The 26,700-nt window shown below is 47.6% G+C and overlaps 1 protein-coding gene across 3 annotated transcripts; it reads right to left on the bottom strand.

The window, feature by feature from the left end:
* Nucleotides 1-1,257: 1,257 nt before the first annotated feature.
* Nucleotides 1,258-25,889, bottom strand: LOC126047726 (cystine/glutamate transporter-like). Of its 3 annotated transcripts, none has more exons than XM_049821753.1 (14): nucleotides 25,872-25,889; nucleotides 19,298-19,364; nucleotides 17,008-17,275; nucleotides 14,236-14,362; nucleotides 13,381-13,496; nucleotides 12,555-12,680; nucleotides 10,001-10,100; nucleotides 9,867-9,911; nucleotides 9,555-9,678; nucleotides 9,121-9,224; nucleotides 7,184-7,280; nucleotides 6,223-6,372; nucleotides 3,628-3,802; nucleotides 1,258-2,700 (listed from the first exon to the last, which is right to left on the bottom strand). In XM_049821753.1, exons 3-14 carry the CDS (start codon nucleotides 17,201-17,203, stop codon nucleotides 2,636-2,638), a joined length of 1,425 nt encoding a protein of 474 aa, XP_049677710.1. In that variant the 5' UTR covers nucleotides 17,204-17,275; nucleotides 19,298-19,364; nucleotides 25,872-25,889; the 3' UTR covers nucleotides 1,258-2,635. The 3 variants fall into 3 exon arrangements, 2 of the variants coding, with proteins under 2 accessions (XP_049677710.1, XP_049677709.1); XM_049821752.1 differs by lacking the exon at nucleotides 25,872-25,889 and adding an exon at nucleotides 20,062-20,130 and having other exon boundaries at nucleotides 19,178-19,364; XR_007508693.1 differs by lacking the exon at nucleotides 25,872-25,889 and adding an exon at nucleotides 20,062-20,132 and having other exon boundaries at nucleotides 6,223-6,310; nucleotides 17,008-19,364.
* Nucleotides 25,890-26,700: the final 811 nt, after the last annotated feature.

The following is a 26,700-nucleotide window of genomic DNA, read 5'->3' as shown; positions in this document are numbered from 1 at the left end:
GTATCTGGCTCTCATCTCCACAGTTGCACAACTTTTATGCTTCCCTTTGACTGATGAGATTTATCGAATCAGGTCCCACAGGTTCATTTTTGCATATGTGAATTCTCTAGTAAAATACTCTTTTGAACTGAGGCCAAGAGCTTCAGCAGGCATGAGATATCAGCTCTAGGAAAAACATTCTGGCTTGGTAGAAAATGTTTATGTAGCTTTGCTGAGAGCAGCATACCATCCTCTCTGAAAACGAACAACTCGCCACAAACTGGAAACTTGAGCTCACTGTAAAAATGATGTTCAGAAGGTATCAGTTTATCACTTTTAATTGCAATGTCATCTGTGGAGCTGTTGAATCTCTGATGTCTAACTGTCCACGTAACCGTGGTACTATATCTGTCTGCATTTCTAGTATCCGACAGGTTTTGGAGCCCACATCCTATATATAGCCCTGCAAGATCATATTCCTGCAGAGTCAGCAGAGGCACCCACGTGTGGTTTCCCTGCATACGTCAAATGATTTATCATGTATAAAGAAACCATGGTCCGGCAGGTAGGATTACTTATTTCCCCCCGCCCCCCCCAGGGAATTTCATTTCTTGTTCCCTTTTTCTCTTGAGAGGAAACGGACAAAAAAAGGTGATGTTCTACCCTTTCTGTGTGTCTATCTGCAGACGCACAGCAGCTCTGCTGCAATTTCAGACCGCTCCAAGGTTTGATGCGTGAGTACCGATGCTACGGTGCGGGCACACCGTGCTCACAGGGGTCCCGCGGCACAGGACCAGGCTGGCAGTACCTCATGCTTCTACCTCAAGATGCGGAAAAAATCCCCAAAAGCGGTACCCAAGGGGGTGGATTCAGGCTATATTGGCGCCTGGTTCTGCAAAGTCTTCTGCAGGTTGGTTCCCCAGCCACCCGCACCGGGAACCGGCTGCGGGGTGAAGGTGTGCCAGGGGCTTCAGCTTCAGCAAAGCCTGGTGCATGTGGAGACCGACCCACATCTGGGAGCCTGGAAACATTTCCAGATCTGGCTTGAAACCATACTATCATTTAAAGCCGGTACCTTCTCCTGTAGGTTGTGATGGTTTTCCCCGAAACACTGGCTTTCCTGTTGGACAACATCCAGCAGCTTGTAAATTCAACTGCGGGAGGGGAGGGAGGAAAACGAGCCCTGCAACCACACTGCTGCTATCCCAGCTTAATTTAGCACAGGAACTGGAAGCAGTTGTAACAAGAATAATAATTCTCTCAATTGCTTTGGGAAAAAAAAAAAAAAAGCAACTTATTTATTTCCAAATCTTGATGGTGAATTTTACAAGTTTCAATAGATTACACTGGGTTTGTAAATGATACTTTGGTTTCACTCTAAGTACATAAATGCTTGATACAAAAGGTTAAAAATGCTCCATGTTTTGCTATTCCTCTCTCCAGCAGTCATTAGAGGAGTCTCAGCTTACTGCTTCCCATCTTTTAGGAAAAGATTAACAATTAAGTGATTGGAAATAGCTAATTGCTGTTTTATCTGGGCATAACGTTGCCACATTAATAATGTAAACCAAAGTAATCCAATAACAGCAACTTTTCTAACATCAATAGTTCAAATGAGTATTTATGTATCGGTTCAGCAAATAATTTGACTGCAGATTTAAAGTTAAAATTTCGACGTGAAGTCTTTTGTGTCTTTTTACAGCACCAAAAGATGCACTTATTCAGGAATCTGCTCAAGTCTCATCAGTGGTCTTGTCTAAGTAAAGGAGAAATTGTATTTCACTGGAGTTGGGCTGAAATCTGAATTTTCAACTTCATTGGTAGTATCAGGTGAGAAGGGGGGCTGGGGAGTTAGGGGAGGGATCAGGATCTATTTTGTCATATTGTTGATATTTAGCTGATTTTTTTAATTTGTTTGTACATTTTGAAATGTCACTTCAGAAAAATAAAATTCAAAATTGAAATATTATTTCAAAACAAAATAAACTTATTCTGCTTATACGATAATCAAAGCAACGCATTCTGACCTTACTTTGGTAATATTTGAAGTTCTAGGGGTTTTCAAATACCTTCTCGTTAATCTCAATCTGCACTTTCTGGTGAATGAAGTTTCATCCCCCTGCCTCCGCCTTTCCAATATATCTAACCTTATTTCTATTTTGCTCTCCCCACCCATTTCCCTTCATAATGCTTGTCCACAGCATGGCTACTACAACGCTGCAGTTTAAAACCTGCATTTGGCTTCCATGTATTGGACTCTGCAACACACTCCCTTCCTCTATTTGCCAAGTTAGGAAATTAAAAAATAGTGGGTGTGTACATATATGCATATATATGTACACACACACTATTTTATGGAGAAGTGGGCGAGGCTGCAAAATTAGGATCTTGGTTTTGAAGGTTCTGCAGGCAAAGCAAGCTCGCTTCAGAGAACTAGATTGTTCTGCTAAAAAAGAAAAGGGCAGAAACAGATGTGACGCGCTCATCCCAATCCCGATTGGCAAGCTTAGGAACACTTGCAGCAAGGTTTTGGCTCAGGCTTATCCTCATTTGTAGTGATTAAAAGAACAAGAACATGGCCTGCTTTTGTTAGCATCAAAGCTACCAGAAAGGAAGTATGTAGATTTTATCTTCTCTGTGAGTTCTGATGGTTTTGTCAGTAAGTCTTGATTTCTTGTTGGACTACTTCCAGCAGTAACTGTAGTTTGTGTGTAAGATAATCTGAAAGAGGGGGGAAAAAAGGAAGAAAGTTTAGCCCAAAGGAAACCTTGAGATATGGCTGAAAATCACAGCATCAGCACTGATGGCTGGAGCACTTTATGTTAGCAGATCACTCTATCTGTTTCCTTTCTTGCTGCATGATTTCTTCTGTTCAGTGGTTACTGATACACCTAAGCCCAACATCAAATCAAAAGAAAACAAGATTCATAACTGAAATTGTAAATTAAACTCAAAGCTGGGCTCATGTTTCCGAGTAAATCATTGCGCCACCAGGGCTACACCCGAAGGAAATCTGTGCTAGACGTCGCATGGAGTGGAGGTGTATTTCATTTACACACCCACATCTGTGCCCCAAACCATCCCGGTCTCTTCAGCAAACAGAAAGCCCTCAGGCAGCACTGTCTTCTCCTACCACTTGTCTCCCCAGTCTTTCAGCAAGTATGTTTGTGCACTGGGTTACAGTGTCTGCCTGTCAGTCTCTCCATCCTAACTTTTGCTCTCATTGCTCAGCGTCAGACCAATTTGACCGAGAGGTGGTGATCCCAGAAGTTATCATAAAGTTTAGTAGAAACCAGGGCTAGGGTGCAAAAGCAACCCTCTCTCTTCCCCTTGTTGGTAGACCTCAGCCCTGTCTTTTTTAAAACAGAGCATCAAACCGGCTTATCGGTATATTCACAAGCCAGGCAGACACAGCCCGTGCCCGGCTGCCAACCACCCGCAGCACAGCCTGCCCCTCGTGTCTTCAGCTGTGGAGCCTGGGTCTCGGGAAAGCCACTGAAGGGGTAGCAGGGGTCATACGATTTCATTTTTATAAGGTCTGTTGGTCACGGAGCAATTTGCATTAGAGATGAGCCCTGGGAACAAACCACCATACCCACTCCTGAGCGTGTTTAGGTCCACAATACTGAAACTCAAACGCATACTTACAAAACGGGCTACGGCAACGAGTTGACATTTGCCTGTGGATTATGAGGTAGTAGACTGGAAAACCGCTTAAAACCATGGTGCATCCAATGCTAATGTTCACGGGGTCTGAATAGAAGGACATTGCCACTGTGAAGAGGCAGATGATGGTAAAAGAGACGGGAATGAACAGGGGAACCTGGGGAAAAGAGCACAGAAGACTCAGGCAAAACTGATGGCTGTGGCAAATCAGCCTCCATCCGTGCCAGCACACACTGTATTCACTTCTCCATCTTAAAGATGAGAAAAATCATACAGCTGTCCTGCACACTGTTTCTGTACAATCAGTTGCAAACAAGTAGGATGCGTTGAACAGAAATTGGCCCCGTGTACCCTGTGAGGTGCGTGCCTCCTATATTCATGTGCATCAAAATAGAAACCTCACTTGCAACTGGAAGCCAAGCAGGGGGAGAAGTCGCCTCTACCCCACTGCTCTATAAATGTACTGCTCCTGTGCGTGCACATGCACACGTACCTACTTGCCACCTGTGGCAACTGCTGGTAAAAAATCTGAAGCCAAGAGCAGAAGCAGCACTTTGAATGAAACCGTTCTCTGATTATAACACTCGTGACTCGTTTTGACCTGCCTCCAGCTTGCCTGAGCCTTATAGTGACCAAAACAGGATAAACCAGACTCCTTATCTCCATAGCACCTGCATCAAGAGCATGAGCTTCAACAACACCCTGATGTACGACCAAAGGAGGAGTCAGCACTTCAGCCTTACCCTGTTGGGTGAGCCAATTCATCTGGGTTATTATCTGGAGAGCAAATCGGAAGACTGCAATAAATAATAAAACTCAGTCTTTAGATCCAACTTCAGCCAAGTTACTCCTTGCCATGGCTGACAGAATGAAGGAGCTGCTGGTCTCATCTAGGGTGACAATCTCTTTTCCGGTAAGAGAGATCCTATTCTGGATGCTGACCATTCCGAGCTGGAAGGGATCAGTTGCTCCAGCGGTGGCAGCCATCCAGCCACCAAACTTAACGTGCTCTTGCTGCCTTTCCAGCCGGAGCATCCCCTGCCAGCCTCTCCCAGGAAGACTGCTTCCTCCTCTTCCCCGTGTTTTGACTCAAAATGCTACAGGGGAGAAGTACCAGCACAATCACACGTATTTTATGATTTGTTCTCCCCAAGTTAGTGGCAGAAGACGACCTGTATCTGACCACTAGAGTGCAGCACATGCCCACGCCACTGCACGCAGACCTTCCCTCTTGCAGGTAACTGGGCTTCAGGCTTCAAGTAGTTATAAAAACTAGGGAGAAGGGGGGGGGGGGGGGGGAAGATATCAACCAAACTGACCAAAAGCCCAGCATTTCCCTCCCTTACTTAATCTGCCTTTAGGAACCGTTAAAAAGCCTAAATGTCTGTCTAAAACAAAACGGGGCAAAATCTCAGCAACGGAAAACATCACCAGTGGTATCCACTGCTAAACTTTCCCCGAGAAGCTTGGCTTAAGAGAAACCTTATTCAAAATCTGGTTTCTAGGTGAGTACACGAGTGCAGCCAGCCAACAAACTGGGAAGCCTGAAGGTCTCTGCTAAACACGCTGTCTCCAGCAAAGACCAAGATGAAAAATTACCCCAAACTTCACATCAGGCCCCGTGTGGCTCGGAGAGGAGCCCCGGGGAGCTTTGGGAAGTGTTTCTGTCCCCGGGGCTTCTCGCTGATGGGCTGCCCGGTGCCTGTGACCTTGGAGGTCTCCTCTCCTCCCCAGGAGCTGGCCGGGGGCACCGTGCAGGCACGATCGGAGATGGGAACAAACTGGGCACACCTCTGGCGCTGCCCCGGCCAAACGCCTTCTGCACGTTCTCCGGCAGTGGGAAAGGTGCCCTGAGCGCGAGAAAGCCGCTCCAGCACCAACTCCAAATTCTCCCGCTGACACGAGGAGGATCGTAGCACCCCACAGCGTGAGAAGGGCCACCGGAGGAGCCCAGCTGGAGGCTAGGGAAAGGCACGAGAGGACAAGGCGTCCTACGCTTTGCTTTACGCATGCACGTGCTGTGCACATCCTCAGGGCCTGCAGCAGCAAGAGTTGCACAGAAGCTGCTTTATGCTATACAATATTTTTGTGCCAGCAGTTGATTCCCCTTAAGTGAGGTTTGCTCCTGGGACCCCATAAGTCAGGTTTGCTCCCCGGATCCCTCTCACCATGCTCTTTTCCCCCAGGCTTCTCAGCTAGAGCTGAGATTTACCTACCACTGAAATAACATCCAGGCGAGGGTCCCTCCTTGCAGCCCACGGGAGGTGAATGTGGAAAGTGCCTTCTGCACATCTCCCGGTTCCCAGCCTGAAACTTTGTCCCCTGGAGCAGGCTTCCATCTTACAGATGTGACCGGTCACACCATGGACCAGCCTTATAGGATTTACCACATCTGGTTGTTTGGGTACATCAACCAATTTCAGGAGCCCCCCACATGCCTAACTGAGCAATAGGGATCGAGACCCCTTTAGAGCCTAAAGGCAACCACGGCCACGTAATGCAAAAATTCTTAGCAAATAAGAGAAAGAAATGACAAGCCTGCACGTTCCTGGCTGTTAGATATATGCCATGCGTTACCTTGAATGGGCTGTGCAGCTCCGGGTGACGGTGGCGATGGACAATGAGCCCGAGGGTGGCTAATCCTATGAAGAGCCATCGGGAAAAGCTGAAGAAGTTCATTAGATGGTAGATATCTCCGATACACACCATGGCAGTAACCAAAGGGGACTGAGCATTGTGAAGATGAAATACAGTCATTAAAGCCTTACTACGATCCTCGGACTAGTAAGGGTAATATGGATCACCTCCTCCAGCCCCCCTGCATTCACAGGCAGCTACTTCACAGCCCCAGCATTTCAGAGGTCAGAGCGCTCTACAAAACAGTGTCACAGACTGAAGGCAAAAGGCCTAAACGCACTATTATGATGTGCTACGGAAAGGAACAATCCTTTTGACATCAACAGCATCTTTGATGCTTTATGTCCTGGCAGGGCAATTAAAACATGCATGGTCCAAAAGCCTGTGCTGTTGGTACAAAGGCTACCTACAAAGATACCTGCTAAGCTGCAAGAGGCACTGCAGCACAGTTAGGATGGAGCTGGACCAGTGCCGGGAAAAAAAAAAAAAAAAAAAAAAAAAAAAACAACACCAAACCAAAACTGAGAGCATCTCTGCAAATGCTCATTCTCTGCATTTCCACCACACCTGAGAATTTCAGTTTTCCAAATAGCCAAAGCCTGACAGAGGCGTTTTCATAGGACAATATCAAGCAGCAACTGTGGCAGATGGCAGGGACAGTACTTTTAAAAAAGGTGTCCAAGACTATAAGGCAGGGACTTCGAGGTAGTGGGTTTGGATACCACTGCTGGCACAAGGGAACTTAATACTTTGCAGCCATTTCCATTATTCCACCTCCTTTATTTTTCAGAGGTTGACTTAGTGTCTCAACACCCTTTGAAACTCCTCAGCTTCTCCAGGCTTTGCAAGAAAGCCAAGACTGCAAGAACAGGGCACATATCACATAGCCAGGTCTCCTTACCATTAACATGACAGCAGGAAGGGGCGTATGCCTTCGAATGTGGATCATGGAGAAGAGAGGAGGCCACTGCCCTTCCCTGGAAGCCACAAACAGAGTCCTAGGAAAAGACAGGGAGCCCTATGTATTAGCATCCCACATCCAGAACAGAAATGAGAAGATCAGTCATTGGACTGACCTGGGACCACAAGGCACACGCACCCCCTCAGCACAGATCTGCTATTCAAGGCCACAGTTGTGCCTTTAGCCACACTTTTGGAGCATTTGGAAGAAAAAACCCAATGCTGAATTCCCATAGCTCTCCCAGGCCCAGTTAGTTCAACGCTCCACAGAGCCCACCAGCAGGACCACTGGCAGCATCCCCTTGGGTGGCGTGTTAGCAGAGACCTTTGGGCAAGTCAAAAGTGACCATGAATTAATTCAGGCTGGAAACAGAAGCAAGAAAGTTTCTTGCCATCAGAGGAGGGGTTAATCTTTCCAGCAGGAAGTAGAGGGGTGACAAACTTCAACTCTTTATAAGAGAGGCTGGCAAGTTGACGAAAAGAGGTTGTCGGTCTTGATACCTGTATTTTTATATATACATATATCAATAAATATATATATATAAAGTGCAATTTCCTCAAAAAATAGAGGATTTTCAATCCTCTGGCCAGCTCTTGGAAAATACAGTTTTGGCGTACTGCCGAGAGGCCGTACACACAAGACCAGCTACAAAATGACAGCAGAGACCTCCATGCCTCCATCCCTCTTTGACTCATGAAAGGGCAATTAGGGAGAAGGCATTGCATCCAATTTTATGAATTTAATATCCACAAACAAACGATGCCAGAGCATCAGCTGGGCTGGAGCAGGGCCCAAGGCAGCTGGGGCATGAGTGTAAAACTGGTTTTATTGCTGTCTCTGTGGTTTTGCAGGGGTGTGGCTGGCCAGCAGCCAGGGAGGCCCCATCGCTGTTTCTACGGCCTTTCTGCAGTCATTATGTTTAATGGTGCCAAGATGGGGGAGAAAAAGGCGATAGGGACACGCAGAACCTCTGTGCTGCCTGGGGACTTCTCATCCTCAAAGAAAGCCACTATCTAGAGGAGCTCAAGGGGAGGATTCTCCGCACCTGTATTTAATACAGGACTTCAGGGTAGTGGATCAAATAACTCATTAGTTTTTGTGCTATGAAACTTCCTTTTCATATCACCTGATTTTTCCTTTTGCAATCAGAGCTGTGAAACAGAACCAGCTCCAGAGAGTTTGCTCAGCTCCTCGGGACCAGCATGACGTGCATCTCCATGAGCTCTGCCCTCCTCTCCAATTTCAGGGCTCCCATAAGGACATGCAGTGTAATAGCCAGTGAAGCTGGCAAGATAGTTTTTCCATGGAACAAAGCTTTTCTTATTGCTACAACAAGACGTGTTGAGCCTCAACTATTGCTTCAGGAATAGCCCGTCCCCAGTAACATTTCACTGACCTCAGAGCAAAGTCCTCGAGGGAGAGTTTGCCTTTGGCCAGAGATCCCCACAACAGAGGGACCCGGTGCCCTGCAGCAGAGCAGCTGGGTGAACCCAGAGAAAGAAGACTCCGTCTCGCTGAGCAGCTGCCAACGTCAACAAAGCCTCTAGTTCACCAAAAATATTGACATTTCACTTTAAACTGGGGATTTAAACTGAAGGATGGGGGGAGAAGGTATAAAAAAAAAAAATTATAAAAAAAAAAAATCTTTGTTTCTGACCAGCCCTAGATACCAAAGTCTGGATCTGGCCAGAAATAGAAAAGATAGACTCTTAGTCCACAGGGATCATCCTGTAGTTGACATCCTGGGAGTCAAAGGCCTTATTTTTCCCACAAGAGTGGCTAAAACGCCATCGTGTGGGTGGGCGGTTGCACAGGTCGCTGGTGCTTCCCTCCGGTTCGGTAAGCCAAAAAGAGTATTAAATTCTTAGGGATGTGACCTTGAAAACGTAAAGATTCCTCCATTCATGGTTCCAAAGCAGGACAGTGCGACAAGGACGGGGACCACAGATATCAGGCTTTTGAAGGCTCGCTGCACAAAGCTCTGGAGGAAGAGTAAGCGTGACTTTAGGAACACGTGGTGATCTCTAGACAGCATCAGATTCAAAGGAAAGAAAACTTCCTCCACTGAAGGAGTAAAATATAACTCATAAACCTTGCCTTTTCTACTGCAATTTGCAGGTTATTTTTCATTATCTTTTAGGCAAGACTAGAAGTTACTGTTGCCAAATAATCCAGAGAAATGACAAAGCAATAAAGCATTTATAGGAAAACCATCTCCAAAACATTTGCCACGACCACCCCTTCAGCATAAGCTGACCACACTGAAGAAAGATAACGGGGGGGGGGGGGGGGGGGGGGGGTGACGACTCACCACAGCCACAGCAGGAGAAGCCAGAACGTCTTGCATTCCCAGGACCGTGTAATAGGAGATGTTGGTGAGCATGTACCCCACAATTACCGTGATCACGGACACAATGACAGCCAGGGGGATATTTCTACAAGAAAGGGAAAGAGACACACACAAAGAACAAGCTGTTATCCCTTATTACGCGCAGTATTTACTACAGATCGCAGCTGGCATTGGTTAGGTGAACCCACAAACTTTTTTCCTCCCATACTGTGTTTGGGAAAGCTGTGGCACCCCCGAGGTTCGTAACCCAAGACGACTTCATCCCAGCCTTACCGTTCGGGTCTGACCAACTCTTCACGTACAAAGCTGGTCTGAAACCTGCGCGGTGGGAAGAGACAAGGAGAGAGTTTGAGCCACGTCTCAGACACCAGTCTGCTGCCTCTGAAGTGCCCTCCCATCACACCTACCAGCCTGAATATGCGAACATGCCTGCGTAAAAGGCCAGGGGCAGCTTATCCAAAAGCAACGACTGTCTGTCAAAAGCATCCTGGAAGTTTTCGGTGTGGCCTGCAGAAGAGATAAACAACGGACACGGAGCAGGGAAACTTCAGAGCCAGGCTTCCTTCCCACAGGACAACACCCCTTGTACCTCTTGCCCAGACCTGGGAAGAGTGCGTGTGACTTCCTCGGAGCCAGGTATTCAGATTTGTTTCACTGCTTTAATCTGCAGTGCTGTGCTGACGCGAGTACTTCGCAAACAGCGACAGAACAAATCCGTTCCCCGTCCAGCTACGGGAGACATTTCAGGAAGGGCAACGGCGGGGGCTGGTTCTGTTTCACACAGACCCTGCTATGGGAACGGGAGATCACGGAGACGAGAGGACCAAGTCGTCCTCTCCTTTCTTTAGGCCCAAAATTAATTCACCAGGTTGACCCCCCCTTTCCTTCCCCCCCCAGCCCCCTAAGCAGCTGGATGCGCACTCCTCTTTGATGTGGTGCAGCCAGCGAGGCGGCTAATTCGGCTCTCGCTGCGCTCCCTCCTGCTCCCGCTGCCGGAGCGCTGACCCCAGCCCCAGGCTGGCCGGAGCATGGGAACCAGGGCGGAGGAGGGAGCGGGAGCAGGGAGCGGGGACCCCCAGCCTGGACCCGGCTCCGGGCAGGATCCCTGCCCACCATCCCTGCCAGCCACCGCGGCTCGCTCACTGGAGGAGGAACCGAGGACACAAAGGGCAAAGCAAATAAAATTTAAAAAGTAGAGGTGGCTCAGGTAGAGATCCCGGTTTACCAACTCGCCCAGTTTTCCTAAAAGTTCTCTGCTTGAAATAACAACGACAAAACAAACAAACAAAGAAAAGAAATCAAAGTCAGGATTTTTGGATATGAACCATATTTTATCAAATTCCAAAAAAACCTTGGAAAGGGAGAAGCTCCTAACGCGCTGTCATTCAAAGTAAGACCAATAAAAAAATGCAGCCAACATTTTCAAACCCAGGTGGCCCAAGATTTGGTTCCACATCTATATTCAGGTCTCCATACCAAAGTCTCTTTACAAGCAAAAGCTGTGGAGCTCACCTAGTTGGGCTTCACCAGGAAAGGAATGAAATGGCACAGAGCACATGGAGAATGGCAGGCCACCTCTATGGAAGTGCCTCTGCAAGGAGCTCCGTGATGAGATTTGGGCATTTGGGTTTGAAACACTGGCCCAGCAAATCTATAAAACAAACCTGAGCCAAATGGAAGGTAATGGCAGAGTAAAGGACAAGACTGTAACCAAAAAAAGTAGAGGAGGCGGCAGGGGAATCAAGCAAACTGATTTAAAAGCACAAAATTGATTTTTAAGCACCAAAAAAAACAAATCAAAAAGGAAATAGATTTGAAGAATACTAAACCAAAATACAGGAGCAGTCCTGTCCGGGTAGTCTTTTTATGTTCTAAAATTATCGCTGATAAGTGATGGTGCATAAAAAGGATTTATTGCCCGCAATACGTTAATGAGTGATTTACAGTCCCCCATGAGCCACATTAAATACGACCTGTCATATGGAGGGTCTCTTGGCGAATTCTCCCTCCAGATGTCACCAGCACTTATCCTCTTCACCGGAGGACGAGTGCCAGGGCTCCAGATTGTCATTTGAAGGCATTCCTAACAATAGTGGCTCAGGATTTCTAGCTGCAGGGCAGTCCTTCAGTTCAGAAGTGCTGCCAGCCCGAGTGGATCTTTGCAGGTTCAAAGGAATCAGCTCCAGACATCAGAAAGAAATATGAATATGGAGCCTACTGCCTGTGTTGTTTTCTCTGCAGAGGAAGGTAATAGCGTGGAAAGGGAGCAGCCTTCATCCCCTGAGCAGGAATGCCCTGGGCTTTTCTATAAACTGAGGCTTAGATTAAAGCCAATGTGTTTGTATCGTTCCCAGGAGATACTACTGGTAGGGGTTTTTTTCCCCGCTCTGGATGCGAGTGTGCAATCCTACTTGAGTCCCTTGTAAGTTTACTAAGTTACTGCCCATCTCAATTAGGAGGTAAAAAACATTAGCTCAAGCCACAGAAAGGTTAGAGATACAGTTACCAGGGCTCAGCTGAGGACTGGTAGCTCATTACACAGCTGCGACTGGCTCAGGTCACCATGGGATGCTGTCACACATCCCTGATGTCCATCAAATTTGTGCTGCTTTGGAAGGATTTTGAGCCACACTAAAAACAGGCAAGTCTGACGCCAAGGAGAGACCGTCTGCAGAGGAAGGTGCCTGTGTGACCCTGCGTCGGCTCACACAGCCTCAGGCACCGCGGTTCAGGTTCAGTCCGTTTTGGAGAAAGCACAGCTGAGCCAGGTGCATCAGCCCAGCGCAACGGTGCAGCTTAGCGCCAACCGGTCTCGGCTCCCAGCTAATTCACATGCAGCACACAGGCAGAGAAAGCTCCTGCCAGCTAAAGGAGAACCGCACTTGTCCCTAGGGACCGATAAAAGCCACGACAGGCGGGCACGTCGAGCACCCTCCCTCAGCCCCGCAGCAGCACGCCTACCCTGCGCCAGCAGCATCATCCCTGGCACGATGATGAGCGCAAGAGCCAGGAGTTTGACGATGGAGAGAGCCGTCTGCAGCCGGGCACTCCAGGTGACGCTCCAGGAATTGAGGGTGAGGACCATGTCTGGAGAGGAGACCACACCGCTACAGCTGTAACCGATGCTTGACGGAGACAGGAAAAAATACAGCAGCTCTCCCTGCTCTAGGGATGCCAGGGAGAAGGCTGCGTCTTTACGGAGAGGATGCGCGGGGCGAGAGATGTCAGAAAACGTTACAGGTGTGGCCCAGCATAAAGCATTTGAAGGGGAGCTGAGTTATGCTCCTAAGAGGGACCAGGAGCCTGGTTCCTGTCGGGGGATCCACGCCTGCCTGGGGGGGAAGGCGTGAGTTTGCAGGGACATCTCAGCAGCCCCCTTCACAGCGGTCCCTGCGCCAGCGCACGCCAGCCTGGAGCAGGCAGGACAGCTTCACAGGCTGGGTGCACCAGGCAAGGAAGCCAAAACCTTGAGCCTTACACCCTCAACCCGGGTGCCATTTGCTCAATTATACATGAAGAGTCTCTACTCCCGTACTTGGCACAATCCCCCGACCTAGGGCTCCAGCTGGTCAACAGCTGGAATGGCATCCACCGGGATGGAAGGCCCATTCCCCTTCTTGGAGAATATAGTGGCCCCAAACCAGCGCCTTGGATCAGGGAATTTTGGGTGGCCATGGAGGTAAGGCCCCGATCCCACCGTTATCCCAGAAGATAACACCCCGTAAGTGCCCCCAGTCCGGGGCAGAGAGGCTCTGAAATCGGCGGTCCCGTAAAGGTGAGTACTTACAGTACCCCAGGAGAGACACGAGCTTCACAGCGGGGACAGGGGCTGCACAGGGGGCAAAAAACGGCTCCAGCATGTAGCGTCCAAATGCCAAAGAAACCACAGCGCTGTTGGCAGGCCTGGAGGGGCAAACCGAGCACAAACTGTGGTCTGCGGACGGCCAAAAAATGGCGTGATGTAAAACTGCACAAAACTCAGGAGGAGGGGAATTTTCCCCACCCAACTGAATCCTGCTCTCCCATGCAGATGGTGAATTCCTGTAGAGTCTTTTTCATAGGCTTTTCTCAGTAAATGGGTTAAAAAAAATCACATGCTGCAAAAAGATTAATTCCCACCTTGAAAGCAAAAGTTGAGATTAATTGTACTGAGCAATGCAGTGTGGTTCAAATGTCCTGCTTCATCTCAGCTTACACAAAGGACACAGGTTATTGAGAGGTGAGCACTTTCTTTTTAAAGTTAAAAAAGAAGTAATTTACAATTTTCTAAAATATTATTTAACTGCGGGCTAAGCCAGCACGTTGTATCCACAGGAAAATCTGAAAAAGTTTCACAATGAAAACAGAAAATCTGAAATAAATCTGGCATATATTGTCAGACTCTTAAAAATACCATGGCTCTTGGAGCATATCAGCTGCCAGGGGACAAGAGAGATACTCTTCAAGTACAGATCACATTGAACATGTGTAACTATTTACTCATTATGCCTTTTTCCTTTTATCACTGAAAATATTTAAAAGTTGTTCAGACTGTTTCTACTCTTCCTTTACAAACTGCCTAGACTGATACTTGTCACCATAACTTTTGGGTTTTTAAATCGTCACAGCATCCAGCAAAAGGCCAACAAACAAAATCTCTTACCTGATAGCAAAAAACTCTGCCCACAGGAATAAGAAACTTGGCAGAGGCCCTAGTGTCTCCAAAATGTAGATATAATGTCCTCCAGACTTGGTGATTCTTGTTCCAAGCTCTGCATAACACAAGGCACCTGGAAAAGTTCAGGTAGAAATGCACTGAGTAAATCATCCCATGGATTTTCTCTTTTCTGTGTGACTTTTCAGGGATGGAATCAATCTGTTAAATAAGTAGTGAATTAGAGGAAGATAAAGGGGCTTAGCAGAACCACTCCATTTTCTGGTTAATGATTCAACTTTTCCATGGAAGTTACATGCAAAGGTGTGCGATAGAAATGTATTAAGCTACAAGAGGTTTTCTTTGAAAAAAGTGCTGGAGGTTTGGGTTCTTGCTTCTCACAGTGAGACTGGTGAAATAGTGGTTACAAGGCAGTTATAGCAGCTCGGCCGACAGCTGAACTGGTCATTTCAATCAAGTTTTTGATCACAGACCATGCTCTTGTGTCCTTATCTTGCATCTTCACGTAAATCCCTTCCTTCATTCAAAGGCATGAGGCTGAGGACCTGGAGGGGCATCTTGTCTGAGAGAGAAGTCCTGCTACTGGAGGAAAACACGGCCCCGATGATGAAGAGCGAGGGAAGCATCCGCACGAGAGGCTCAGTCCGCCTCTTCTCGCGTGTTGATGGACGAGCGCACCGACAGACCTGGGACCGCCTGCTCCTGCCTTGACACGTGCCTCCGCGCCGGGGCACAACCAGAAACCCTGGGAGAGGCGCGCCAGAGAAGACAGCTTAAAACTTTCAGGCAAATGGATTGAAATATTTATTCCTCCACCTGTGCCAAAAAAAGAAAAATCCCATCTGTGTTTTCTCTATAGAGCAATCCATCATGCCATTTGAATATGTCTAAGTACGAATCTGAAGCCCTGCCGACACGGGATTCGCTTGCTAGGTTAAACGTCCTTTGTTCACCAAAAGAAACCATAAACCACTTCACTTTGAGCAGAACTCTCCTTGCAAGGGGGCTGAGCGCTGTTGGGATGTGACCCTGCGGGGTAAGACCATCTCTAGCTGTGCTGTCCACTTCTTTGCCCAGCTCGGGCAGCTGTGGGGGGAAAGCGCAGAGGAACCCAGTGCTGACGTGGCCGTGTCTCCGAGCCCCGTGGAGATGGTGCCATATTCAGGTCATGCCGACGGTGAGGACCTCCGTTTTTTCTGCCTCTCTGTTGGCAAATTTGAGCAGAATCCTTGTTCAAAGTGTCGAATATAGGCAGACACCTCGTCTCATTTATTCCAGTGGGTCTCTTTACACGTTTCAAGCGTGCGTTTAAGTGTTTTGCTGAACTCGTGCTATGGGACTCGTATAAACACCGTATTTGAAAGAAAAAAGGCGTAAAAGAAAGCAGGCCTTTTACTGCGCTGCAAAAATAGTGTCAGAGAAACGCTCAGGGGAGGTCATCAAGCTGATAAAAGGGAAGAACAAACAAACAAATTTGGCTACAAAATACAATAACGTGATAAAGAGGCTCCCAAGGCCCTTCCAGCAGAGTCTGTCAAAGGATGCAATGGAGAGAGAAACCTTTCCAAGTGCAGAGCTTGGGCTATGTGATCAGCACACACGTTATTATTTATTGCTCTGCTCAGTTAAAAGAAACACCATGCTCACGCTATATTTTAAGATTTTCTTTAAGAAAAGGATATCATTTGCCAAACCACCACACATAGGCTGCAACGTGAAATACCTGTACGCGCAGGCTAAGAGCAAGAACTACACTTGTTGCCACATGAACATTGAATGTCTGAATTTCTAAACTTGCGTGTACATGTCACAGTGCCAAAGTGGGGTTTTTTCCACATGAAGTATTTCTCCTTTCTTGTTTTTTTTTTCTTCTAAGTTATGACAGAAGAACAACTTTGAAGTCACCCACTGAAATAAACATCAGATTTCTCCCCAGAGCTGAGAGATCTTGCAGTTCTCTCCTCACAGCACCTTTAGAATGTTTCTGAGATGGTGATTTTGTACTGTTAGCGAAGCAAACTAAAAGCCGTACCTTTTATCCATTGTAACTTTAAGAGCTATGTTATTTCAGAAGAACTAGAATGAAGCTGTCATCAAAGAAGTCAACCCTTTGTGAGAAAAGACTGGTATTAAATGCCAGAAACCGAGCCAAGGGTAATGCACAGAAGGCAGGGCAGAACTGACCTGCTCCATCTCCTGCTCCAAGGCAGCATCAGACAAATCCAAACCATTTCTGACAGACACCCAGACACCCGCCCTGGCTGGTGGACAATCTGCTCCAATGCTTCTCTATCCTCACCGACACAAGGGGGATCCCTTATGGCACATTAAGACCGTCGCTTCTCGCCCTTTTCACAGTGTCTATGAAAAGCACCGCGCAGCCCTCGGACTCGCTTTTAGATGCCTACATCTCCCTTCCATCTTATAGAATGAGTCCCCTCATTTGCTCCCAGCTTTCCTGGCAGAGATGACGCTATCTCCACCTGCAGTCGTTGTCACTGCTCTGCCCTCGACTTGCACATTATTTCATATTCACAGACCTTAGGTGCTGGGATTTCCTCAATCACCCCAGAGGAATCATTTGAACTAAAGACCCCTGGTGACCCCACACACACACCCCTTGTTAAACCTTTGTTTCTGTTGCAGTAGGAACAGGGAAATTTTGTTTTTTAATTCTCCCAGCTTTTTATACATAAAAATGCGCTGGCTCCCCTCACTTCCCAGGTGCTTAAGCAAAGGCTGACAAAGCTCGCCACTCACCAAACATTGAGAGGAGCCCACAGGCAAACCAGACAACCAGGGAGAAACCCACGCTGCCAGAGTTTTTCAGTACTCCTTTTGGGGAGATAAAGATGCCACTGCCAACCATGCTGCCGATGAGGAGGGAGAAAGCCCGCAGCAAAGTTATCTTCTTCCTCAGAAAGACGGCCTCCTCTTCCTTCTTGTCTTTCCCCATGGCTCCCTTCTAATCCCAGGGGAAGGTCATGCGTTCAGGAGCTACGGTCTCCCAAGTGTCCTCAAGGTTCACCTGTAAGACGAGGAAAGAGTTAGGGATTGGGGGGTCTGCTTTTTCGGACAAGATTTTTCACAGAAACCTGTCAAGATCTGTTGAAATCTCTTCTCCTCAGCTGCCGGATGCACAAACCAAACCACAGGTGCGTGTAACACGCTCGGTGTCATCTCTCACACCAGCACAGCTCCTGAGAGGGGCTGTAAAAGAGTTTTCTGCCTCTTCTGCCAAGGAGCACAGAGCGTTACAAGTTGCATTTCACACTTCGGGATTTGATTTCCAAATTCAGCTTTGATGCCCACACTGGAACTGGCCAGGTTAGGGTTAATTTAATGGGACTTGATTTGGGGGAACATTGATATCAGCACACTGGCAGAAAGCAGATTTCAAGTTGCAAACCTAGTAATCAAGACCTTGAGGATCTCCGAGGTTAAAACTTTTTTATTTCTTTTTCTGAGCAGCAAAAAGCTCTGTTAGTTGGGGTACAGATATGAGTTAATCTTCTTTAACTTCCTAGCCGTGCTTGCTGAATGAACAAACTCCAATTTTCTCACTAGGGCTTCATTTTATCAGTGTTTCTTAATACACCGTCAAGCTTTTTTTGCCATGGGAGTATTGAAGAGTCAAGAATAAGTACTGTTTAAAATTGCAAGACAGAGCATAGTCATTAATATCAGACATGTCGTTTCTTCTATTAATATAAAAACTTTCTTGGTAATAACAGCAGGAGTGAAGTTTTTCCTAGAAAAGAGGGAACTTCAGACACTCCAGGGATCGCATGAGTTGATCTAGATCCAGTTGTCTTACACCGCAGTAACCTCCTGCTTCACTGCCTTGTCTCTCCAGTCTCTCCCTCAGTCCTAGACTGGCACCTTCACCAAGGAACTCGCCTTCTGCTTAGGTAGGTAGGACAAATTCACATCCGTTACTACAGTTTAATTCGCTGTAGCAAACCCGTTTATTGTTTTCCTAACAGCAAGGTAGACACTTTATGGTTCTAATTAAGCCTAGTAGAGCAGACAAGACAGGTCTGGAGTAGATAATTTGGGTCCTGTCCCTCCTCCTGCCACACATCCCCTCCAAAGCTCACACGCTCGGCATTAGTGGTATTTTCATTATTCTAACGCAGTAAATTGCAGGTATAGTGAATATTTGCCCCAGCCCCGTGGCTGTACGCTATTGCAAAGTTACATTGTACGTGAGACCATATTTTCTGGATTTCTTAAATTATTTAATAATTGCAGTGGTGTGTCCAAGAGCAGACAGCGGTCACTTATAGAAGCAGATCTAAGCGGTCAGAAAATATTTTCTTGATAGTCTGTATTTTCCATCCATAGATATAAACATCCCCATAACTTTGAGGGGACATTTCTAGCTACCACCCACCCACGATACCCTCTTGTATGCCCTGTATAAACTCAGTATAACTACAGGCTTCTCTCCCCGGTCCCCGACTATTTTCCCACCTGGAAACCAGCAGGGAGAAGCGGGAGTTATCACTTTCTCCGCACACATATGAATAGCACGTGCAGAAAGCCCTCTCTCCTGCCAGCAGCTTTAGCTGGTTTCTCTGAGACCGCGCCAAGCCTGCACAACCATCTTCTCAATCAAACCAGCCAAGTTTCGTTATTAAACCTCTAATGAGTCCCGGAGGACTCCTTAAGGCTCAGATGGGTCACATCAGCCTCGTCTGGTCCCGCAGAGCTGCTCCTCAGAGTCCCAAAACCTCCCAGGGCTGCTGGAGACGGCAGCTCCGGAGGGGCAGGGAAAGACCCCCGGGAGCTTCCCGAGCCGTCAGCTGCGGTTCCCGCAGACGCTAATTAATTAGCTCACGTAAAATACCGATATCATCTGGTATTTCTTAGCCGAAAGGAGAACCGCAGAGCGTTCATTTGCAATGGTGAAACACAGAGGGCTCACCGAATTGAAACCAAACTGAAGAGAGATGTTGTGCACAGCTACGTCTAAAATGCTGTTGTGAGATAATTAAAAGGGCACTTATCTGTTTGGCTGGGTTTTAAACAAAGCAGGTGCATTTACAATCCATCAGACTCCCATTTCTTGCTGGGATCCCGAAGCAGCAAAAGACAGCGTCTCTTTGCAGGCTCTGAAATTACACAAAGAAGGGGGGAGGAACAAAAAAAGAAGAGATCAGATCAAATTTACAGACCAGGTTAATGATCCAAAGTAAATACCAAACTCCATACTTCTGTCCACAAGCTGCTTTTTTTTTTTTTTTTTTTTTTTTTTTTTTTTTTTTTTTTATAATACTGCCACGCAAAAGTATTTGGAGATAAAACAGTCCAGTCCAGTAAATTTCAGAAACATGAAGTCTATCAGTATTTGTTCCAGCAGCTGTTGAAGGAGGGGGGAAAAAAGGGAGGGGGGCGGAAAAAACCAGTAACAGAAAGCTATTGAATAGCACTTCAAAGAGACACCTAGCAGAGCCCACTGCCTGGAGAGACCATTCCTGCCTGCTCTGCTTTCCAGCTACATTCCAGCACCAGGCACATTAAAATGCAGAGATGTTAATCCTTGTGGCAATGCTTAAAAATATTCACAATGTGCTTAGCACAAAGGAAACATACAAAGCTGCTTTTTGTTCACCCTTTTAACTTAAAGGACAGGCTCCAATCCTTCTCGCTCCCAACGGGGTACCTCTGCACGAGATCATCAGCCAGCAAGGACTGGAGAACAACAAACCCATTTCACAACTTTTCACACCTGCTGGATCTTTACTCCCTTGTTCTTCATTTTTACTAACTTCTTTTTTTATTATTATTACTTTTAGCTGTTAATCTTACCTCACAGGCACTGCAGCATGGATGGAGATGAAGGAGACAAGCGTAAAGGGAAAATCATATTTGTTATTCGTAGCGGTGTCTAGAGGCACCGGCGGAGAGCGGGGCCCACCGCGATCAGCGCACAGGCAGAGTAGATGTTACTCTGCTGAAAAGCTAGCGATATAAACAAGCAAGATGGAAAAAGCATCATTCTCAGCTGGGGAGCTGAGACCTAGAACAACTAGTGACCTTCCTCCTCCTATCACACAGGAAGGGGGTGGCATCCCTGGGAAACAGATCATACCTCCAGGGTCCCAACTCAGTGACTTACCCCCCAAAAAAACCATTTACTAGGGAACGCTCCTAACTATTTACAGCTGTATTTTCTTTGCAGGGGCCTCAATCAATACCATACAGCCAAGAACAGGTTAACCCCTTCCTTTTCATACTGCAAAAGATGCAGGCATCAAACTGTTCTCCACAGTCCCACTTTCTTTTTTTTTTTTTTTTTTTTTGGTGCCAAAAAACGTCACTCCGATTCAACGTCCACCACAAGGATCTAACTAAAAATCAGCAGTGAGTGGGAGCTTTTTTATTCATGCATGAAAGTAGCATGAATAAGCTTTAATGAAACTGGTGGCAGTCTGTTGTGGGAACTCAATCAGAAAATCTATTTAGGACACCTGAGAGCTGTTTGTTTATAGACCAAAATGAACACAAGAAACAGGCTGAAAAGACAAGACATGCAGCTCAACTTCTTTTCGGCTTTCTACAGCTGGTTTACCACCCTGGATAAGAAACCAAAAGGGACAGTAGTTAATAAATCAGACTCACACTTGCAGCCCAAGAAGTAGTAATAAATCCAGGGCGATTGCCTTAGGTGTAAATGTAAGAATAATTTCCATCAGCTCCTCTTCCTACAGAGTTTCACAAGTTTAGTCTCATGAATTCTCTGTCAGAAGACTGCCACTTCCTATCATTTCTTTCTTAACAAAAATTTTTTTTTGTAAGCCTTGACAGCAAAATGGCTCTTGGCTCAGGTCACACTTACCACTTTTATCATCTCATTTAGGCATTTCCAGTTGACCTTTGGACAAGACTGACTGTTTCTGGAAAACAGACTGATGATGTGGTGAGTCTGGACCTCTTGATGAGGTGATGATGACCTTTTAATTGAGAACCTAGAAGTGTTGAATCCACACTTTGGCTCTTTGGCAAGAAACTGGACTAAACCGAGTCTGGTTTTCAAGCAGCAAAATTCCTGTTGCTCCTAGAGTTCCTTCCTACCAGGATTTCTATCCTACACCAAGTTTAAAATTCTTCTTTATGACCAGTCTGCCAAAGCAGCCGTTACAAGTGGAGATGTTTTAATAATAGTAGCACTGATTCATTTTCACAAGATGTACAGATCATATGATGTCATCTCACTTTTCTAAGCATCGGAGTGTAACTCTCCATCCAATTGCCACAAGAAACTCACACTTCTGTGCATCCAGAACTGATTTTCCATGAATGTTGTGCAGGAGCATTGGCTCTTTCACGAGCATTTCTTTCTTTCCTGTTGCCAGTGACACGCAAAACACAAATACAGAAGAGATGCACACCTGTTTAAAATAGACTCAACTCTTCTTCTGCAGCATCAGCTATTATAGACCATCAGAAAGGTGCACCAGCACCCCTGTGAAATGAACTAACGCGATTTCCCTTTCCTGCAAGCAGGAGAAAGGAATATCCCAGGGACTTGCCCCCCTGCCCATCAGACCCAAAGGAGCAGTGCCCAGAGGACCAGACACCGGGGCACATAAATCCTAGGAAAAAAAGCCGCTTAACAAGGAGACTGTCTCACATAGTAGTGCTTCCCGAGGCCAACATCTTGGCTCTATAATATCTGTTGTGGGGCACAGTGTAGGGAACTGTCCTTAGAGCTTTGTTCTTTTGCGGACAGCTCTCCAAGTAGCAAGCTGTTTTCACTCTCCAGATCAGACCTCCTCCCTGGAACAAGACAATTTGTCCTATTTGAAACTGTTTTCTTAGCTGCGTAAGACAGAACACAAACAAAAATAAATCTAAACATTTCTAGCAGAAGAGACCCAACAGAGAAGTCTAATGCTGTAACAAAGTACAGCCAAAATTTCCCCAAATGAGAATTCTTCTTAACCGTTTCAAATAAAATAATAATAATAAAAAAATCCCATAATAGAGCAACATCCCCCCTCCTCCCAGCGATTTGTCGCGCTGCATCAGTGCTGCGGTCTGAGGGTTAGTCTGCCTTTGACGTGGAGCTGGGCAGTGCCAATGCCTGACAGCCCTCGCTCCTGCAGGAGAAATTCCTCCATGAACCAGGTCTTTGTTTTACTTCTTGCCCTGGCTGAGAGCTTATATAAGATACTGCTTCCTAGCCACTACTTGGTGATTTATCAAAAAAAAAAAAAAAAAAAAAAAAAAAACAAAAAAAAAAAAACCAAACATTTAACAGCTTCAGGCAGCTCCCTGGGGAACACAAGTCCCCATCGTGGTGCAGGGGGTGCTAAACTGCCACCCAGCCCTGGGGCTGTCGGTCTGCAGAGCTGCTACATTGGGGGGGGGGCTTTATCAAGGCCAATATTCCCATCAGCGTTATGGCAATGGCACCATCATCCAGCACCACCCGCTGCTTTTGAGCAGCGGGCTAATCCCAGAGCCCTCCCAGAAACATTCTGCAAGAACAAGACACATTTCCCGAATGGGGGGAAATGCCAAAATGGCCATACTCATCACCAGATTTCCTCACAGAGAGGAATTTCCCCACTATTGCGAGCTATTTTATCCTGCTACGGAGACAGCTCTTTCCAGGTAAAACTCTTTCTGGATGCGGAGGAAACCCTCCTCTGCTTCTGCTATTGTCAGATGGTGGGCCCCATCCCTTGGGGGTTCCTGATCTACCCCTGCTTTAACCATCTGGAACTGAACCCTTTCAGAGCTCGCTGTAGTAATAAAACTCCTCTTTCCATATTGCCTCATATATTACACTAGTTTCCCCCTTAATCTCACTGCAGTGCTGCTGATTTATCACCCCAGGCCTCCAGCTCCCCTCAGGCTCGACCACAGTGCCTGGTTTTGCTCCTTCTCTTCCCACCTTCAGGGAATCCACAAGAAAATTGAAACATTAAAAAAAAAAACCAACCTTTCACACTTGGATTAGCCACTCATTTTGATTGCTACTCGCTGTCTGCATAGTTGTCTAATTCATAGTTAATCCGCAGTGTTTTGTGCTAAATCACCCACTCCAGTACCTGACTCGCACACAGCCCAAACTCTGCCTTGAACATACATCGGGGGGAGGGGGGGGGGGGGGGGGGGGGGGGGACACCTCTCTCCTTTTGGCCTCTCTGCTCAGCTGTTACTCATTTATTAAAATACAAGCCAAATATACAATTATGCTGGAGGGAACATGTTTCCTTGTTAACCCTTTCTGGCTCTTCCCCAGAATTTCTCAGGCTATGGGGATTTATATTTTACTGCGCAGAGTTTCAGATTAATTGCTCACCATTCCCCACACCTCTGATGGCAGGAAGGGGGACAAGGAGGGTTTTTCTCTCACCAGAGCCACTACCTCATCCCCTGTGAGACAACGCAGGAATGCACATCCAGAGTTTCTGGTGGCCCATCCCAGGTAATGGGGAGCAGTGCCTTGCAAAAAACCAGCAAACCCTCTGTCCAGAAGGAAAAATTAGACTTATGCTCAGCCCTACCAGCACATATGGGGCCTCTCTAGCCCAGCCATGGGCTTGGTGGGGCACAGGAGTGGGAGAAGGTTTGGGTAAGGGTGGCAGTTATCATCGGAGAGGAGAGGAGCGTGCTCCATGCTGGGAGCAGCTTGGGCAGAGCTTTAACCCCTGGTCTGAAGGAGTACTTCCAGTTGCGGTACACAAACCCCGCAAAGGTCCCGTTTTGTGCCTGCAGTGAAGCAGAAACACATTATTACGTCTCGTGGTTTAGAAGAGGCGAGGGAACGAACACCTGGCAGCGGACTCCCCAAGCCCTCACTAGCTGCAGCCTGTTTTACCTGCAGCAGAAGCTGAAGTGCAAAGACGTAGCAGAAATATGTGCTGAAGGGCCCATTAGGCTCCTGAGCACAAGGAGGAGTCTTATTCCAATAACTGCATCTACAGACCTTGCTGTGGGGTGGTATTTGGCACCACGTCATCACAGGGATGTGTTTGCAGCCCCTGCCAGCTTTCCCAGAGCTTGAAAGATAGCACCAGAAGCTAAACAAAAACCCAGCGCGCATGTTTTTTCAGGTAACATACAGGCCATTTCCCATTTTCACTCGTATTTAGTGAGCATCAGATTCTAGGAACGAGCGTGTCAACAAAACCAGATCAACATGCTCACTGGGAAGGTTAAGTCAACACGAGGGCATGTTTATTCAATTTTAATGTAAGTACAGTCACAGAAGTATCTGCTGGGAAGGACGTCTGGGTGCCTCGGGTCCTGCCTCCCATACGAAGCAGGGCTGTCGCCAACACTAGCTCAGATCAGCCACGGCTTTGTTTAGCCGAGTCTTAAAACCCCTCAAGGTCAGAGAGTCCCTGACTCCTCGGGGTAACCTGTTCCAGTGCTGCACCACCCTCCTGGGGAGAAGCTTCTCCCAGTGGCCACCCTGAACATCCCAAGCCGCTGCTTATGGCCGTCATCCACAGCCACCATCACCTTCCACTCCTGAGACCTGCAGCAGCTCAGCCTCACGTCTCCCTGCACAGATCAGCTCGTACTTGCCTCTGGTGACGGTCCTTCCAGCAGCCAGGGCTCCACCAGCCCCCCGAGACTCACGGCACTTCAGGTTTCCCTGAAGCCGGTGGACTCAACACAGCTGCAGGCTGTGATGGCTCAAGCACAGATAGCTACAGGCAAGAGAAAGGCACCAAGTGGATATTCCCTTCCAACCTGGAGACTCCAGCATGTCTCTGATGCCCCCTGAGCCCCACACCCAAATGACCTCTAGCCTTGGAAGCTCTATCATTTTTTTCTTTCTTTCTCTTTTTTTTCTTTTTTTCTTTTTCTCTCTCCTTTTTCCATCCTGGACTTTGAACCTCCCTACGATCTCTTCTTGTCCGCATGATTGCATCATTCATGGCAGGTAAGGTTAGCATGAATAGAAGGAAATACAAACAGCACTTCACACAGCATGCCGGCAGCTGGGAGAACCTGCAGCCAGCAGAGGTTACAGACCCCAGTCAGGTCTAATAAAGACCTGCATCACTGGAGGGGCAGGAACTACAATTGCGATTATTCATGTTGAAATAGAGGTCACTGCGTCTCCTGCTTCAGAGGAAAATCTGAGCGCCGCGGGGCGTCTCAGAAGGAGGTTTCCTTTGTGCACAACACTGAGCGCTGGGCCAGGGCAGCCCAGCAAGGCTCTGCTGCCGGCCGCTCAAAGGAAGAAACACCATGTGGGTTTTTTTCCTTGTCGTTGTGGCTCAGCACGGGCGCAGTATACGCTTGGAGAGAGGAAGCGAGGACCTCCCGGTGCAGGATGGGGCTGCAGCCGTGTAAGGAACTGGGATCTGGGATCACTGCGAGCAGCACCAAGGAGCAACCATCCTGAACCTGAAAGACAGAAATTCAGCTCCTCTCCTGCGTGCCTTAAAACAATACCGGCCAGAGTATCCTTGGCCCCCATCCTCTCCACACAGCTCCATCTTGGGGGTACTTGCTGCGCAGGCATCAGCAATCCAAACCTCTGCTCTTTTCTGTCCCCAGCAGACTTGCCGCGTAAGACAAGGAGAAGAGGGGACTGTGCAGGGCCACCACTGCTCACCCGGCAGAGTTGGGATGAGGAGGCTGTTTACCTGAGGAAGATCATTGCTCTGGCGGGGCCTGCGGCACTATCAGCAACGCTGGCTGGCTTGCAGGATCCTCTCCAAGGAGCGAGTGGTTTGAGAGAAGTGCCCCGTGCGAGGGAGAACATTGCAAAATTCAGGACATTTGTACAAATTCCAAACCGATGCAGCTGCTCAAACATAATTATGAAAAATATTAGCAATTGAATTGGGAAGGCATTGCAAAACAGCTAAGGAGAAAGAAAATAAATTGGCATGCTGTGATTGATGTAAGCATGTAACAGCCTCCACATGTCACTGGGGCCAGCACGATCTGCACCAGCTGAGGCACTGCTTCTAGAGATGGAAAAAACACTTCCAAGGGGAGCGACTGCACAGCTGGGGCCAAGCCCTCGTTCCCTGTCACAGTGCCAGTGAACCCAGTGGGCTTCCCCTGCCACGCAAAGATGCGTTTTCAGGGACACCAGGCCTCTGGCCCCGGTTTGGGCTTCTGTGCTTGTCAGAGCTTGGGACGGAAGCACGATCAGCTGGGATGAGTCAACTGGCCATCAGGAATGCTCCTTAGCCCTGGTCAGAATTGGACCTCGGGGCCACCAAGAGTGCTTGCTTTCAACCAGCGGCGATGCTGAGCATCCCTCGACCTTGCCACAACCAGCACAAGCTGCCGGTCCCTCCCAGCCACTTTCCATCCAGGCGCAGCTCCTGCTTACAGCTGACCTGGCCCGTCAGTGCCGAGCCCTGGAGAGGCAGGGGGACAAACGACGGGGGAGGTGATGGTCAGTGTTGCTCACTGGACTCACCCATCATGGCCAAGGTTGCCAAACAGCCACCCTCTCCT

The sequence above is a fragment of the Accipiter gentilis genome, chromosome 18, assembly GCF_929443795.1.
Source record: "Accipiter gentilis chromosome 18, bAccGen1.1, whole genome shotgun sequence".
Lineage (NCBI taxonomy): Eukaryota > Metazoa > Chordata > Aves > Accipitriformes > Accipitridae > Astur > Astur gentilis.
This window is presented reverse-complemented; position numbering and strand designations above follow the sequence as displayed.